This window comes from Centroberyx affinis, unplaced genomic scaffold, assembly GCF_046629955.1.
Source record: "Centroberyx affinis isolate AG114_WGS23_722 - 3 ecotype Tasmania unplaced genomic scaffold, CSIRO-AGI_Caff_v1 ptg003698l_1, whole genome shotgun sequence".
Taxonomy (NCBI): Eukaryota; Metazoa; Chordata; class Actinopteri; order Beryciformes; family Berycidae; genus Centroberyx; species Centroberyx affinis.
Genome location: NW_027281590.1, coordinates 51,598 through 68,689, shown reverse-complemented (window position 1 = coordinate 68,689; position 17,092 = coordinate 51,598). Strand labels below are relative to the sequence as shown.

Sequence of the window (17,092 nt, the reverse complement as noted above, 5' to 3'; positions counted from 1 at the left end):
TGAATCACAGCCCACAGTAGAGCCAGTACTGTGTCTAGTCTCTACCGTAGCGTTTAGTTTAACAGGGATTTATAGTTTTACAAAGTTAACCGTCTGCCGGTGGAAATGGTCGAGTAATTTAAGGTCAGTTGCTGATTTTAACGTTGATATGTCGGGAAGTCTTACTCGACTAACTCGTCTTGTCATTCAAATTTTTTCATGTGCTTTGATTATTGACATGGTTTGAAACTCGCTACGACACTGTAACGTTACTCACACTGCGAAATGATCTGAACTGATTGAAGGTAGCTTAACTTACGTTCAACAAGCCAGGTTTTGTTGGCGAACATAAGTAACAGTCAGTGTTTGCTGTCATTTTGAACCTGTATTCATTATTGGCGGACATATTATTATTATTATTATTATTGTGATTATTATTTGTATTATGTATCATTTCTATTGAGTGGTGAACGTGATGTCTTTTGCCATACATTGGATTAGTTTACAGTCTTGTCCCAATGTATTTGGGATTCATTCATGTTGAAACCAAAAATTGTAACTTCATACACTCTAAAACACAGTTTTCCAACCTTGTTACTCACTACTTTTACACCCGCCCGCCAAAAACATCAACTGTCCTGAAAAATGAGAACGAGGCAGCGAGATCACTAGTTGTGTCAGCGTTAATCGAAATCACAGTCTTTGACACATGCTGTGTTGCAAAGTAAGATACAAAAAAACGGCAATAAATGGCACGTTATTTCAAAGACTATCCTCATACAGTTTACTCTCCCATGTCCTACTGCATGCATTCCTTCATTTGGTCTGCTGGTTCAGGTGATGAATGACTTCAGTTTTCTCACAACCAGGGGCTTGAAATTTGCCATTAACCACCAGTCAAAATCTGGTACATGCTGGCTGGTGGCTATTAAAGGGGAATGCCACCCATTTTAAGGATTCACTGTGTATTCCTGCGGCCCAGGACTGTTCAGTCAATACTTGTGAATATGCACCGCTCTTTTCTAAAGCTAGAAACTTGAGGACTGACCCTTGGATTTGTGATGCCACTTGGATGTAAAAGCAGGCTCTGCTCCATAGACAGTGAATGGGCTGCCTTTGTTGACCCTTTGCTATTTTTTGTGAGTTCTTGCACCCAAATGAGGTTTAAAGTTTATATCTATTAGCAATGCTAGAATATGAGCTTCATTTTGGTGTGACAACTCAACTCAACTCAACATCTTATGGCTCCACAAAGTCAGCAGCCCATTCATTGTCTACGGAGCAGCCCCTGATTTTACTTCCCAGTGACATTCTGTTAAATTAAAGGGTTTTCTCTCTGATTTCTATAGGTTTAGGAAAGAGAGGTGCAAGTTCACAGATATTGACTGAACTGTCCTGGGGCACAGGAATAATGTGAATTCTTAAAATGGGTGGCATTCCCTTTTAAGCTTGTTGTTTCTACTAACCACTTTCACTTTGGAATGAACCTTCTTGTAACAGTCTTTTATTCTCAAAACCACCTCCTTGGCAGCAAAGAAATCCAACTATTTGGTAAAATTGTGGACTCACTGGCCACAGTGGTCGGTTGACGAAAACTGTCTCCATACCCTGCAAACAACGACCTCCTCTCTATTGTCGGCGGCATCAAAGTAGCTTCCTCACCGAAAACTATGAGGCCAAACTAGTTTTTTAAAGCTCCTCGACAGCCTGTCTCTCTCTTTGTCACACTGTCCCAGGACAGCACAGAGGCTGCCACCACAAAACTAATATATACGTATATGCAAGTGTGATATATGTATGCAAAAAGATATGCAAGTGTTACTCAAATCAACATTGTTTAATTAAGGTATTTGAATGGATGCTACAGTCAAGATGGCATGCCACTTAACTCTGTTATGTTCATTCCTCTGTTTATGAGTTGTATTTGCTACACAGAGTTGTTTTTCTAGTGAATTCCAGTCTGATTTTTATGCATCATGGGGTAAAAATCATTATAAATGGTGTGGAATAAGGAAATGAGGTGCAAGCGCTGTTCCTTACTGATTCAGAAAGGATCACTTAAGTGTCCGTTTCCACAAGGAGCATTGTCATCATATGGGACATATGTATTCTGGCATTATTTTACTCATTGAAAATTTCTTTGTGGATTATTCTTCGCTCTGTCTCACACACACGTCATGTGCATTCTGTAAAGTGTGTGTGTGTGTGTGTGTGTGTGTGTGTGTGTGTGAGAGAGAGAGCGAGAGAGAGCGAGAGAGAGTGAGACTGTTCTGCCAATCCAAAACAACAACCTATGAAGTTGGACAGTAATGCAGTTTGTAAGGACTACACAAACACACACACACACACACACACACACACACACACACACACACACACAGGGTTTACAGAACGAAGGGGTTTTAGAGAATAAATGAGTTCAGTGTGTGTGTGTGTGTGTGTGTGTGTGTGTGTGTGTGTTTCCATGACACAGCAGGATAGTTTAGTCACAGGCCGGAATGGCCTGAAGACAGTGGGAGAGAGGAAGCAAGTGTGTCAGAGGTGGAGAGACAGATAGTAGGGCAGGACAGGGAAAGAGACGGAGCGAGAGGGACAGAAGAGGGGAGAGACTGGGGGGAAAAGAGAGGAAAAAAGAGACGGAAGAGAGGGAGTATGAGAGAGAAAGGAAGGAGGAGATTTGATAGAGGAGGCATGAAAGAGGAGAAGCATTGAGAAAAAGAGAGAGGAGGAATGAATAGTGAACAGTACCATGCCTTTTGCCTGTAGCTGGAACTAATGGCAGTCAGATGTTGGCTTATTATCTCTGTTTAGATGGATAGATGGGTAGGTGGATGGACAGAGCTAAAGCAGCAGCACTTCTTCATTGGTTCCATATAAAACTGACTTTACAGACATAACTAGGTGAGAACAGAACAAACAACAACAATCAAAATACCGGTGCTGACAACTAGCAGCAACAACATCATCAAAAGACAAGGCTTTGTTTAGTGAATGAGTGAAGGGGAAAAAATAGTAAACAAAAGCAATGTTGTTAAAGTGCATTGGTCTTTAACAGAATGAAGTGCTTCCTCTGTGACTTGCTCACCAAGTGTGGCTTTAGTGTTTTCCTCTTTGTTCACTGTCAGATAGTCACAGTGATTTGGTTTTCCCATCTGTGATTCTGATGCTGATAACAAAACTGTGGTTTACTGCACCAGTGACCAAACCCTGACATCTGCTGCGTGTGTGTGTGTGTGCGTCAGAGTCCTTACGCAGTATCGAAATGTACAAGTTTATAGCAGTGTTTGTGTGTGTGTGTCTGTGGGTGTGCCTATGTATGTACATGAGTCTGGTGGAGTGTGCTTGTGTGTATGTGTGTTTCTGTATGTCTACATGCATCTGGAGGAAGCTGTGAGAAGAGAAGTTTGTGTGTGTGTGTGTGTGTGTGTGTGTGTGTGTTTGTAATGTTGAGAGCCTTTAATGAAACCCATTTGATCAGTTAAAAGGTTGGTGGTGATGGTTGCTAGGTTTTAGCCCTTGTTAGTCCATCTTTTGCAGTCATAACGAAACCATCACTAAACTAAAACTTTTCCCACAAACTGCATATGTTTAGAAGCTCTAGTTTTGGTTCAACTAAGAGTGAAACTAACAGGATCAGCATCTGGTTTGGAAATCTGTGGTGAGGGACAGTAAAAATGTGAAATATTTGACCCACCGCCACACCTCCTTCTGCTGTTGTAGTCAGCCAGAACGCTGTCAGATTTTACCACTGTCTCTCTGAAAATCAAATGATATCTCCTGGTTTACTCTCTATCATCTGATCTAAATACACACTGCGTGTCTGTTCCCGGCAGCGTGTGTGTGTCTGTGTGTGATGGCAGAGCTCCCGTCTGGACTGCTGGAGGCATGTGTAGTGGTGGGAGCCCCCAGTGATAAGCTTCGAGAGATATACCAGGTACACACACACTCACACACACACACACACACACACACACACACACACATTTACATGATCAAACTAGAATTGATGCACCAGGTATGCAAACAAACAGACACACACAGGCTGCCATTACAGCTTGCATGGACATGTTTCTTGTATCAAGATAGAGTCTGGATTAGTTTTGAATTATCCATAATTCATAATACACTCTTGGTATTAAAAATGTGTCTCAGCTATCTGGAATGATCCACAAAATAATTAATGTTCCTCCATATTCAGTATTGACGTTAGTAAGCAGGATAACATCTACATGTGCACATGATTGTTTTATCATAAAAACGAGAAGAATAAGGTCTAGGTACAAAGTCAGACAATACAGCTGAGTCCACAACAACAGAAACTACTGCTATCAGATTACTATCTGTCCTCAATGTGCCTCTTTCACCTGGACTAATCTCTACATACAAGTTGCATGTTAATGCCAGGTATAAAATGAGTCACACAGATAACACATCTTATTCAAACAATTAATGATAATAATAATTATGAAATTATATACCATGAATAAAGTTTGTAAGATATACAATAACAACATCAGGTTCAAGTATTTGACCACTTTTATGAATGTGAAGTGCATAGCTTGGAAATATACAGTTGTGTTGTACATACAATTACAGTAATTATACAACAAGTAGTCTCAGTCAATCAATCTGATTGGCCCAAGCCACATTCAAACTGTTCCGATAACTCCCATAAAACATGCTAGTTGGCTAACTTTCTTGTTTCTCTTAAGGATGTTCTTTACTGTGATTATGGTTTTTCTGCTGACGGCACTCAGCAGCGCTCCGTACTCCATACCATATGTTGCATCACGGTTGTACCCATAATCACAGAGAAGAACATCGTCTTTGGTATTAATGCAGTATTGTGTGATTTACCGTACGTGGGTATTTGTAAACGTAAATGTAACCAAGAACACTTTTTGAACACACTTGTTTCGCAATTCTTCAAAGGCTTATCAAAGGTACAAGGTGCAAAAAACACAGAATTTATCTCCTTTAATGTTCACTATGTTGCTATTGACAGTGCAACCATAGCAACAACAAGACAGGCATCAAATGTACAAAACCAGAGTTTCTTCCACTTAGCATTCATTCCTCACTGCTTAATATTGACCTCATGTACATTTCCTAAAATTGTATTTATTTTAATGTGAGTTGATAGTACGGCTAAGTAAACTATTTATTTATTCTCTGAGATGTTTGAATTGATTTTGTGTAGTGTGTGAATGTGTACAGTCACTGCTACATTGCCAGAACTATAAACCCTATAACTATAACTACTACTATAACTATAAACCTGAATATGTCTCAGCTGCAGCAGCAGAGTAAGTTAAAAGATCTCCCCCTGCTGGAAGCCGAGGTACTGCAGGTCCATGCCCCGCCCTTTGTTTCCAAGGAGACCAACTCCAGCCAGGTGATTGGTCCAGCTTTCAGCCGTGTCCAGAGGAGGAGGAGCTTCATCAAGAAGGTTTAATATTTTTTTCAATTTTGAAACAAGTATGAACATTTGGGGTGCATTTTTTTTTAGGGTTTGACAGATTTTACGAACCTGAACAACCTTGTAAAGCTTCAAAATGAATTATATTTAGCTGTTGTCTGCCGCCTTTAACTTACATTTGGATAATGGAATAGGCATTTCAAAGCATATTTAGCTGGCCTCTGTGTGCAGTCTACTTTAGAAATAAAATAATTAGTTATTTGTGTGCAGAAGAGGCGAGATCGCCCTGTGGAGGCGTCGGCTAATGGAGAACCAGCCAGTCGTGTTGAAACGGCGTCGACCACCGAGGACATCAGTGTTCCAAAGGACCTGGACCTCATCGCCTTGCCACAGCTCTGTTTCCCCGGTAATGTTTGTTTCCCTGGTGACAACAATATTACATTCAGTCATGCAACAACAAGTTGAAATCATAAAAACTGCACATCTGTTTGATAATCACACCTACCTTTACCTTGGTATGGCAACCTCTGTTTGCCCAGTATAATCACTTCTGTGTTCACTTCTGGTAACAAGACTTGGCTTTTCCCCAGTAACCTTACCTCATTTTTCCCTTTTAACCAAATGTCTGTTGTTCTGGTAACAACACCTTTGTTTCCATGGTTTCAACCGCCATTTCCATGGTAACAATAACATCTCTGATGGCCTCTCTGTTTCAAGACCTCTCTCTTTAACAGGGATTTGAAAGAGTTAAATGTTGAGATGTACTTCTGTTATTTCCATGTTTCCAGCACTGCATCCAGCATGATGGTCTCTGAATCTGTCTCTGAATCAGAGACACTGATAAGCAGTGTTTAGATACTGCCATTTTCAGTGGCAGCCATGTTGGCTCCACCATCCTGCTCTATGGCTAATGCTAAATAACTGGTGTTTCTATGTCAGCTGATTTTTACTATGTTTCTAGGGAGGAGAAGCAACATGGTGTCTGTAGTCCAACTTCACCAAACTGTGTTTATGTCTCTGCTCTGTTCAGTGGCACATCTTGAGACTTCTTAATTTTCACTGGCTAGGTGGACTTCAATTAGCCAATGAGCAGAAAGAAGACTGTTATCACTTCCTGGTTTTTACCGACCTGTTTGGAAACCGAACACACGGAGTTGTAGTACAATACCACAGAGCTATACAGGTACACACAGACACACACAGACACACACACACACACACACACACACACACACACAGAATACTGAATACTTGTGGTAGTTTTGCAATATTCCAGTAAATACACACGTTTCTTGTTGTTGTATGCACTGTCTCAACTCTGGTTTCCCATTGGCTGTGTACTCCATTAGTCCTATCACGAAAGCAGTATCCAGAATGGCCATAGGTGGAATTCATCCAAGTCCCGCCTCTACGCACCTTTTGCTGTCTGTGTCATCTCCAAGTTCCCTTATTACAACGCCCTGAGAGACTGCCTGTCATGGTAATAACATTTATTAGATAGACAGAGCTGCCGGATAACCTGGCCTTGGTAAAGTGTTAAACAACTAGAGCTGCAACGATTAATCGATTAATTGATTAGTTGTCAACTATTAAATTAATCGCCAACTATTTTGATAATCGATTAATCGGTTTGAGTAATTTTTTAAGAAAAATAAGTAAAAAATGATCTGATTCCAGCTTCTTAAATTTGAGTATTTTCTGGTTTCTTTACTCCTCTATGACAGTACACTGAATATCTTTGGGTTGTGGACAAAACAAGACATTTGAGGACGTCATCTTGGGCTTTGGGAAACACTGATCAACATTTTTCACCATTTTCTGACATTTTATAGACCAAACAACTAATCGATTAATCGAGAAAATAATCGACAGATTAATCGACAATGAAAATAATCGTTAGTTGCAGCCCTATAAACAACAAAGACAGATTTTACCTCAGTCTCTCTTTCTGTCTCTCTCTCTGTCTCTCTCTGTCTCTCTCTCTCTCTCTCTCTCCCTCCCCTCAGTCTCCTGGTCCAGTTGCGGCCTGGCAGGCAGGCTGACTTTGAGGAGACGGTCAAAGAGTTTTCGGCCAAGCTGTCACTGGTCCCCATACCTCCTCCTGGACAGCTACATGTGGTTAGATGACATCACTATTCTTGTCTTGTCTTGTCTCTCCTCTCTATCTAGCCCTCTCTCTCCGTTTGTAATGTGTGTCTCTCTAGGTATCTTTCTGCTTTCCTCTGTCTATCGCTCTTGTGTATCTGTCTGTCTCTGTCTGTCTGACTGCCTGACCTTCCCTTTTTCTTAGATCCTTACAGTAACGTGTGTGTGTGTGTGTGTGCGTGTATGTGCGTGTGTGCGTGTGTGTGTGTGTGTGTGTTAGTCGTTCAGTCTCCGTCCTCTCCAGGTGGTTCTCCCCTCCAGAGAGGATCAGGACGGACCCATTATCGACATCGACCTGCATCTGCCATTCCTCTGTTTCACACACACAACACTGCTGCAGGTAATGCAGAACACACATCCTGCCAAAGCATGACAAATAGCATAACCTAGCATGACAAAACATGACATAGAATGGAAAGGCATGGTGAGGCAAGAAAAAACAAAAAGTGATGCAATAAATATATTCAATTAGTTTTAGGTTTTGGTGTTTCTTTGTTATAAGTATAATTTAAAAACATTTCAGCTGTTACTGTAGGTAGGCTGTTTGGTTTATGTGTCCATGCATGCTTAAACATTTGAATAAGCTTTGCCACAATGTTGCAATGTTTATCTGTAATGTATTTAATATTATACAATGGGTAGTTTTAGCCAAGTAATTGGTCAAAGATGTGTTCCGACTGTGCCGGTAATTCCCAGTGAAGCTGTTAGCTGCAATATATAGGTTGTGATGTTATGTCATGTGATGTTATGTTATGTGATGTCTTATGATAACCAGAGAGCTACAGTAGTTAGTGAACTTCCTCCTGGTTTTTATTCTTGTGTATGTGTACTACATAAGGGAGAACTTTTCAGATAGTACACATGCGTTGGCAAATATTGCTTAAAAGCCAAAAAGCATTTTGTAATGTGGTTATGGGTATGTTGGTGATGCAAGAGAAACGAGGAGGTGCAGACAAGTCCTAACCATAATTCAAGTCAAGAATGCCCTCTCGGGTACTCACATATTGCACAATTCAGACAAACTGCTTCTTGTGGGAAGTAATTAGGGCTGAACAATTAATCAAAATTTTATCGAAATCGCAATATGGCCTACTGTAATTTTCAAATCGCAGGAGGCGCAATATTTGTTAAAGGCGAAATGTGTGTCAAAATACCATTTTAAATTAAATATTGTCGTGCTGCAGAGATGTCCTGGCCTACACATCATATTCTACAGACTTAAGAAAACATCTTTGTTTGGTACAGATCCCTGCAAAAATCACACCATAATCATTTTAATACGTTTTTCAATGAAAATGAGAATAATGATGCAAAAATTATCATTCCCTCTAATATCGCAAATCATATCGCAATTGCAATATCAGTCACAATAATCGCAATTAGATATTTTTTCAAAATCGTTCAGCCCTAGAAGTAATATAGCTCACAACATACAGTCCATGATGAAATATCAAAATAGAAAAAATGCCAAAATACACTTAACCCTCCTGAGACCATTACATTCCCCCGTCCATCTCCAGGTCCTGTCCTGCCTCCTCCAGGAACAGAGGCTGGTCTTCTTCTCAGCTGACTGGGCCAGACTCACTCTGGTCGCAGAGAGTCTGCTGCTCTACCTGCAGGTCAGTGTAGACGAGTGGTGTTTTCCCAGACATCAGTTAAAGCTCAGTGGAATAGAAACCTTATAGCTGAATGGAGCAAGATATGTTTTAAATAGTTACACAAGTTTTACAACTTCTGTGATTCAGTTTGTACTTCTAAGAAATGGCTAATGGCTCCTATGGCCTTTCTTAATCCATTAAATCCATTTGTCTGTCCAACTATCCATCCATCCATTCACTTCCTGCTATTCCCTCTCTTCCAGCCTCTGTGCTGGCAGCAGCCCTATGTTCCTGTCCTGGCTCGAGGAATGCTGGACTTCCTCATGGCTCCTACTGCCTTCCTGATGGGCTGTCACATCAGCCATTTTGAAGAGGTCGCCGCTGTGAGTACACCCATTCGTTGTCAGCGGGGCATCTGCAAGTTTTGTTTCTCATCAACATGACAGAGTCTTGGCTTTCTAGCTGAGAGAGTCAAGTTGTATTGGCAAATCCAGACTGACCTTACCTGTCCAAGACGATGGGATCAGCGTTACACTTCTGTTAACGGGTGGATTTTGGCTTAAAGGATTCTTAACTGTGGCTAACACAGGCAATTTAAAAACAGATTTTATCCTGTACACCAATGCTTTAAAATGTAAAGTTGGGGAAGCAGATTACTCCACTATATTTACACATCGCCAACCATAGGGACTGTTGGTGACAAAAAGGTTCACTAGTATAATATTAGATTGCTATATCAAAGCTGCTCTGAGACTAGACAACTGCTCCATTATCAGATTGGTACTATGAGTTTTTTTGAGTATTTGCTGGAATAGTTAAGATAGTTTCCGTTGCATGTAATTGTCATGTGGAGATGGTAATGATTGTGTTACAGGTATTAGTCAGAACCCCTGGCATTACTACGAAAATGGATATTAGTGACAAAAATGTTAATTCCTAAAATGCCAAAATCACACACATTATAAAAACCGTTATAAAAAAACTTTTGGGAAAGTGACTACCTCTGTGTCATACATTTAGAATGTAAAATGCTCGACCCCTCATTATTTAACCTTACAACTAATCAATATCCAATAGCAATTATTGGGTCCACAGCCCACCCCACCCTGTCATGTTTTGACCCTTGGCCAGAGAGGACAAGACTCTGAGCCACATCATCACCATAAGATTTACTACAAGTATTGTGTAATGGCTGGTGTGTGATTCAAATGGGCAGTCTTTTATTCACTGTTCTGGCTGAGCTCACATATTTAACAATAACTCTTTATTCTCCACTGCATTCATCTAGATTCAGTAGTAGCAGCAATAGTAGAATTCTTTCATACAGTAGCTCACATTTAACAGTAACTGTCTATTCAAGCTGACTGGACCCTGCTCTATTGGACTGAGTTGTACTGAATTGTATCCATTGTACCTACAACACTGTGTGTGTGTGTGTGTGTGTGTGTGTGTGTGTGTGTAGGAGACAGAAGACCTAATCCTGGTGAATATTGATGATGGCAACATTCAGTCGTCATGGTCTGAAAGCATTGACCTACCAACTATCCCCCTGGCTGCTGCTGACAGCTTCATATCAAGGTAACACGCACACACTTATTCTAGTGGGGTTTTTTTTCTCACTTGGATGAAACTGTTAAATACAAGATGTAAAAAACAGTCAAGAACCACTCAAGGACCGCTCAAAGCTCAAGGACGGGTGCTTGCCGAAAGCGGGGCTTGAACCCAAGTCCTGCCCTACTCGCCACGCCCCCCTGCTGTTCAGAAATTACAGAGTTTACTATGAATCTTTTAAGCACTGCAATCTGCAGTAGAACCACAGCTTGGATCAAAACAGGGACAGATGTGGAACCATAATTAAATGTAACCCCTAAATACCTGCTAAATAGAATTACCAAGGAATCCAAGGTCTTTCTGGGTTAGATGCTCCTTACATACTGTGTGTGTGTGTCTGTGTGTGTGTGTGTGTGTGTGTGTGTGTGTGTGTGTGTGTGTGTCCAGGGCAGAGTGTCTCCAGCTTCACTATGACTTGGAGCTGTGTCACCTTGGAGCAGGAACCGATGCCAATGACCTGCGAGGCCGACGCAGAGACTGGCAGAGACGCCTCAACACACAGATACAAAACATCACCCTGGAACTACTGGTCAATGTCTTCAGGTAGGGCTGTGTGTGTGTGTGTGTGTGTGTGTGTGTGTGTGTCCTGTACACAGCAATCCTTTCCTTACAAGTAGTTGGTGATTCTAGGGAATAAACTGCCTGCTAGGGGAGAGTTTGTCAGACATTGAAATGTATTAGAATTCAGTTTCTGAGTTGGATTTAAGTTTTTTTTTATCTGTCTGTCTGTCTGTCTATCTGTCTCTCTCACTCACTCACTCACTCACTCACTCACTCACTCACTCACTCACTGTCTCTCTTTTTCTCTGTCAGAGGGGTCCAGGACTTCCTAAACTATGAGCACAGAGTTTTTAACAGTGAGGAGTTTCTGCGGACCAGGGAGCCAGCAGACCAGCCCTTTTACAAGACGGTACACACACACACACACACACACACACACACACACACACACTTTACTACCTGTGCTGCATGTTTCTTTTTGTTGCATGACCATGGGTGTGTGTGTCCCCAGGTATTAGACACCCATATCTTCCACTCCTTCCTGCGAGACAGGCTGAGCAGGAAACTGGACACCTTCAGCCGCATGGAGCTCAACACACGCAACCATGCACAAAGGTATGACGTCATCACTGAGGGACAGAAGTAAACGGGTAAGATTGGAGGGGTTAATATTTGAGCTGAAGTAATGGTGGCTCAGTGTTCAGGCCAAGTAGGTCTGTTTTGACATTTAAGTCAGTCAATTCCTGTGTTATACACAATGTGAGACATAATCTGGTTCCTCACACGTCCCTCTGAGGCACACAGACATGTGAACATTTCAACAGAGGTGTGAAAGAGTTGGAACAGCCTCTGGAGCAGGTAGGGGTCTGCTATATTAGTGTTAATTTTCTACAAGGTGAAATATCACTTAACAGCAAACAGTGATCTCTCTCCCTGTCCTTCCTCCTCCTCCAGACAGAGTGAAAATACTCTGCTCAGGCAGCCGCTGAAGGAAAAAAGGTTTAGTTTAGGTGTAGTCCAAGTTAAACCAGAAAGAAAAACTAGCTTTAGTTTAGTCCAATTTCACATGCAAGGGAAAAAAATTAGAGAAAAGTAAAGTTGACTGACACTCATGTAGTCAGTAACTGTATCTGTATTGTGTGTCTCTTTTCCAGCAGAGGTGGTACCTAATGAATAAACAGTTACCTGAAATTAATAATGAATCCATGTTTACTTCATATTCATCTTGGGTTGCCTCCCCACAGCTATAAAATTGTAAATACAATGAAAATACATCATCTGGCTTTATTGTTCAGCTTTGCCCCCCCAAAAATAAAAATTAGAATTACAATATCATGATATTCATATCCACACAACAGCCTTCTTAAACTGCTTAAACCTTCTGAAACGGATCCTGGAATTAACCCAGGAGTGAACCTCAGCATCTACAAAAAACACTAAACAAAGTTTCTCTCACTCTCTCCCCCACCCCCCGTCTCTCCAGGAACCGTGCTATGACAGAGTCTCCTCGGCGTCCTCCCATGTCTGAACTGTCCCGGAGCGGCTACAGCAGCTACACCAGTCCAGAGAACAGGCTGAGCAGGAGGCTGGGAGCCAGCCTGCCCAACCTGGAACAACCTGCCACTGACACACCTGCCATCAACCCCAACAGACCAGCCTCGCTCAGGAAGATGACTCCTGACACCGGTCAGTACTGACGGAGGGACGGAAGGGGGAGGTATGGATGGATAGTGGCTTGATGGAAGGAAAACACTAAAGACAGTTACTAATTTCCTTTGTGTGCATCCAGGTTTGAAGTCCCCGCAGAAAACGGTGACGGTTTTCCGTCTCCCAGAGTTCCCCCCTCCTCTGGCCTACCACTACGTCCAGAACTATTATGCTGACATGGTCGCTTCCCTGGGGAAGGCTATTAACGCTGCGCCACCCGACGACTCTGCTCTACTGGCCAGGTACTGGGAGGAGAGGAGAGGAACAGAAAGCAAAAAGTGTCAGTTGATTGAAAACAAATGCAAAAAACTGCTGAATAATCTTTGAAATGTGTAGCTGAAAGGCCTTTCATTTTTAAATCCAAAGTATTTCATATTAACACGAGTGGATAGATTGATACTCCTGGCACAGTTTGACAGCAGAAGATTATTGATGTTGTGCTGTCTGATAGTGTGTGACTAGTGTGTAATTGTGATAACACTTTTGAAAATGCCTTCCATCATCTCCATGTTTACATGCTGTCAGTGAGTTTTTTCTGAGAGTGCTGCCTATTCTTATCAGATTTCCTACTGAATTGTTATTTTATGAGGATGTTCATGTCTTTTTTGTCTCTTTGTATGTTTTTAGACCACAATGCAAATACGTTTTTGACTCTTTGATATATAATTTTGGGATTCACTTTGAAATTGTCCACCAAACTAAGTTAGACAGCAAAACTAAACTAAACCCATTTTCTGGTGTGGATAGGCCTAAGATGAACTACACCAAAAAAAAATTAAATGAATATGAATTAAGTTCCTCGCATATCTCTTGTCTTTTCTGATGAACTTGCACATCTTAAGTCAGTCAACTATAGGCATTAAACTGACCCTTGTACCTCATCCCACTAACTTCAGTCCCTCTGTCTCTCTCTCTCTCTCTCTCTCGCTCTCTCTCTCTCTCTCTCTCTCCCTCCCTCTCTCTCTCTCTCTCTCTCTCTCTCTCTCTCTGTCTCTCTCTCTCTCTCTCTCTCTCTCTCTCTCTGTCTCTCTCTCTGTCTAGGTACCACTACCTGCGTGGTTTGGTGAACACAGTGTCCAACAGACGTCTCGATGCCTTGGAGGACTTCCAGAGTCTTTATAAGACGGACTCGGATATCTTCCCCTCTCAGATGGTCAAATCCCTGGTCGACTCCCTGCCTGAGGCTGAGCGCGTACAGGTCGGCCGAGTCGAAGATAGATAGCCAGGCTGTGAATGCTGTTACCCAGTAGCAGTTATATCCAGAGCCACAAATATATTATATACCCTATTATATTATCTCTGTTCACAATTACCAATCTCTAACTGGACTCACGACACCTTTTTCAGGTCAACCATAGATAGTCTGACTTTTTTTTTTTTTTTTTTACCATAAATACCATAAATTACCCTAAGTATACTAAGGCAGTACTGTATATTATGGCACCATATTATTTTACATGTTGATGATCGTGCTGTTGATAGTGATAATACTGATAGTGATTATGATGATGAAGGTGTAGATGGCAATAATGATGATGATGATGAAGGGGAAGATGATATCAACAATGCTGATGATTCTGGTAATGATAACCATAATGTTCAGGACTGTGATAATAATTTTAGTAACCTCCTCACAGGCGGACAGGCGCCCAGAACTAAAGCGCCTCATCAGTCGGGTCAAGAGGGACCAGGAGCGGGAGCGTGCGCGTCATGGCAACGAGCAGGAGGAAGGTGCCGTAAAGCGTTTCCAGCTGCCAAAAAAATACATGCAGCTGGACGAGTTTGTGAAATGTGTCCAGGAGTCTGGCATCGTAACAGACCAAGGAACCATTCATAGACTCTTTGATGCTCTGACTGTAGGTAGGTTGTTTACATATATATTTATTTGTGTGTGTGTTTGTGTATGTGTGTGTGTGTTTTACCCATGAGAGGTCTAAGTTTGGTGAGGATTTTAATATTGAATCAAAGTCTATGGGTCATGAAACTGTATAATATACTGTAAAATCCTCATAAGATACACATGTGCATGTGTGTGAGAACTGTTCAAGACCTTTTATCACTTACTTTGAAGGTTTTGTTTTTCACTGCCTCCCACACCTCAGTGCGCACACAGACACAGACACACACACACTCATACACACAAACATTCAACTATACCCCTCCTTCCCGCTTTTTTCCAGTCAAACATTCATTCCTCAGGTTAATCATTACCTCAGTCCCTCTTGAAGAAGGAGACTTTGTCTTGCAGGGCCGTTGTGTTGCCATAGCCAAGTTCGAAGCTATGTTACACATGACCAGGGCATGACAAAAATCTGTTTCATCAACTGTTCACAGTAGCCAGTGCGTTCACCAGGTAAATTACGGTCGTTTCTCTGCGATTTTAGAGACAGGTAATTGAAGACAAGCAACTTTTGGGAACATTTGGTAATTTACTAGCACTTGGCTGGTGGCTAGTGGTAATTCCAAGGCCTACCTATTACTTATGATGAAAATAGCTACCTCCCTATTGATCCCGGCTGTGTATAATCCCCAGTTGGGTTTGGTTTCTTTACAGTAGATTCAACTTTACCCTCTCCTGCACTGCCACACCATACAAAAACATTCTGGTTGTGAGCATCCATTGTTTCAGGTCATTACTCCTTTAATCATCGGCAGTGTTTCATTTACATTTTAGACATTTAGCCGACACTCTTATCCAGAGCAGAACTGAGTGCACCAGTAGAATAAGCTTCAGTTCCTAGATTGACAACATTACAAGCAAGTAAGCAGTGAAAGGAGAGAAGGGCTAGGGAAATAAATAGGAGATGTGAGAAGTAAGGAAAGAGTGGTTGGGCATTTTTTGTTTTTGCTTCAAGATAAGAGCAGTTTGAGCAAGGAGAGGAGGAGGAGATAAGAGAGAGGGGATGTGATTCAGCGCGGAGAGGGCGACTTTTTGAAGTGATGAGTTTTCAGCCGAAAGTGTAAGATGGAAATCTGTCTTTGGCAAGGAAGGTGGGATTTTCTGTTATCGGAGAGAAGCTCTCTTGTCCCGTTTGGGTGTAGCGAAAACACATGCCTTGCTTCCCTCCTGCAGAGTGAGAGGGGGAGACAGCCAAAACAACCAAATAACCAAAACAAGAATTCTCAACTCCAGAAATCCAAATGCAGATTTGTTTTCACAGGAGTAACTTGTGTGTGGAGGATTACATTGTTTTACATTGAGTGGGAAGAGTAAGACTGTCAGAGCTGCATGTGTGTGTGTGTGGTGTGTTGGTGAACAGAGATTTTGTATTGAGTCAATTGTTGTCATACAGTACTTTGAGTCACCATGAAACATCAGTTTGAGAGCATTTTGCCTCTGTAGTCTGATTTCCTATTGATACAGGATGTGAGGCAGGACATAACACAGGGACGGATCATCGAAATGGTAAACAGTGGGATATCAGTTAGGGAGAGAAAGACTCTGTATGAAGTCACTGTTGCAATACAGTAAGACCTGCAGCCCCCAACTGCTCAGCTCACCCCGCTGGCATGCTGGCAGATTAGATTGTGTGGAATGAAGACTGCAGCTGTGCTGTTCAGATCCCAGATGTTTATATGTGTGTGTGAGTGTGAAGCAGGGCGTTGCCGAAAAGTTTGCTCAGTCAGCCTTTTCTGGGTAAATGAAGATTAAAATATAGCTTGGCATAGAAGGCTAACTTTCATTTGGTCCTACTCCCACAGAGCAATGTTGGACCCACATGTTATCATCATTTTAAAAGTGTGTGTGTGCGTGTGTGTCCCAGGACATCAGAAACAAGTCGGTCCAGATCTGTTCAGAGTGTTCTACACCATCTGGAAGGAGACTGAGGCCGAGGCACAGGAGGTCTGTATATACTCTATGGACGTAAATACACTTTTTGATGCCAAACCCCTTTATTACAGTTCAAGTCTCTGCCCAGATTAATCAAGCACACCTCAACAAGACAATTGAAGTTAAACTCAGTCGGCTAGGCATTAGGTAACTGAGGTAAAATCGGTCTTATTCAAGGGCTAAGTATTAGGACTTGTCTTGTGAAGTTGTAATTATTTTAATATAGTTTAACATGGAGGTCAATAAAGACCCATAGTCAAAAGCTGTCTGTTCTTTTACTTGATATTTAATTGATTTTCT

The 17,092-nt window shown here is 41.7% G+C and overlaps 1 protein-coding gene across 1 annotated transcript in view; it reads left to right on the top strand.

Moving 5' to 3' along the window:
• dennd3a (DENN/MADD domain containing 3a) overlaps positions 1-17,092 on the top strand; it is a 29,196-nt gene continuing 12,104 nt past the window's right edge. Inside the window, exons 1-19 of the mRNA XM_071540613.1 lie at positions 1-123; positions 3,813-3,913; positions 5,273-5,428; positions 5,669-5,804; positions 6,466-6,581; positions 6,748-6,878; positions 7,405-7,516; positions 7,764-7,883; positions 9,064-9,162; positions 9,405-9,524; positions 10,604-10,719; positions 11,140-11,295; positions 11,566-11,662; positions 11,765-11,868; positions 12,737-12,939; positions 13,043-13,202; positions 14,002-14,158; positions 14,598-14,820; positions 16,725-16,804. Coding sequence (XP_071396714.1) covers positions 3,833-3,913; positions 5,273-5,428; positions 5,669-5,804; positions 6,466-6,581; positions 6,748-6,878; positions 7,405-7,516; positions 7,764-7,883; positions 9,064-9,162; positions 9,405-9,524; positions 10,604-10,719; positions 11,140-11,295; positions 11,566-11,662; positions 11,765-11,868; positions 12,737-12,939; positions 13,043-13,202; positions 14,002-14,158; positions 14,598-14,820; positions 16,725-16,804 — 2,367 coding nt within the window. The 5' untranslated portion in view covers positions 1-123; positions 3,813-3,832. The remainder of the gene's footprint in view (positions 124-3,812; positions 3,914-5,272; positions 5,429-5,668; positions 5,805-6,465; positions 6,582-6,747; positions 6,879-7,404; positions 7,517-7,763; positions 7,884-9,063; positions 9,163-9,404; positions 9,525-10,603; positions 10,720-11,139; positions 11,296-11,565; positions 11,663-11,764; positions 11,869-12,736; positions 12,940-13,042; positions 13,203-14,001; positions 14,159-14,597; positions 14,821-16,724; positions 16,805-17,092) is intronic.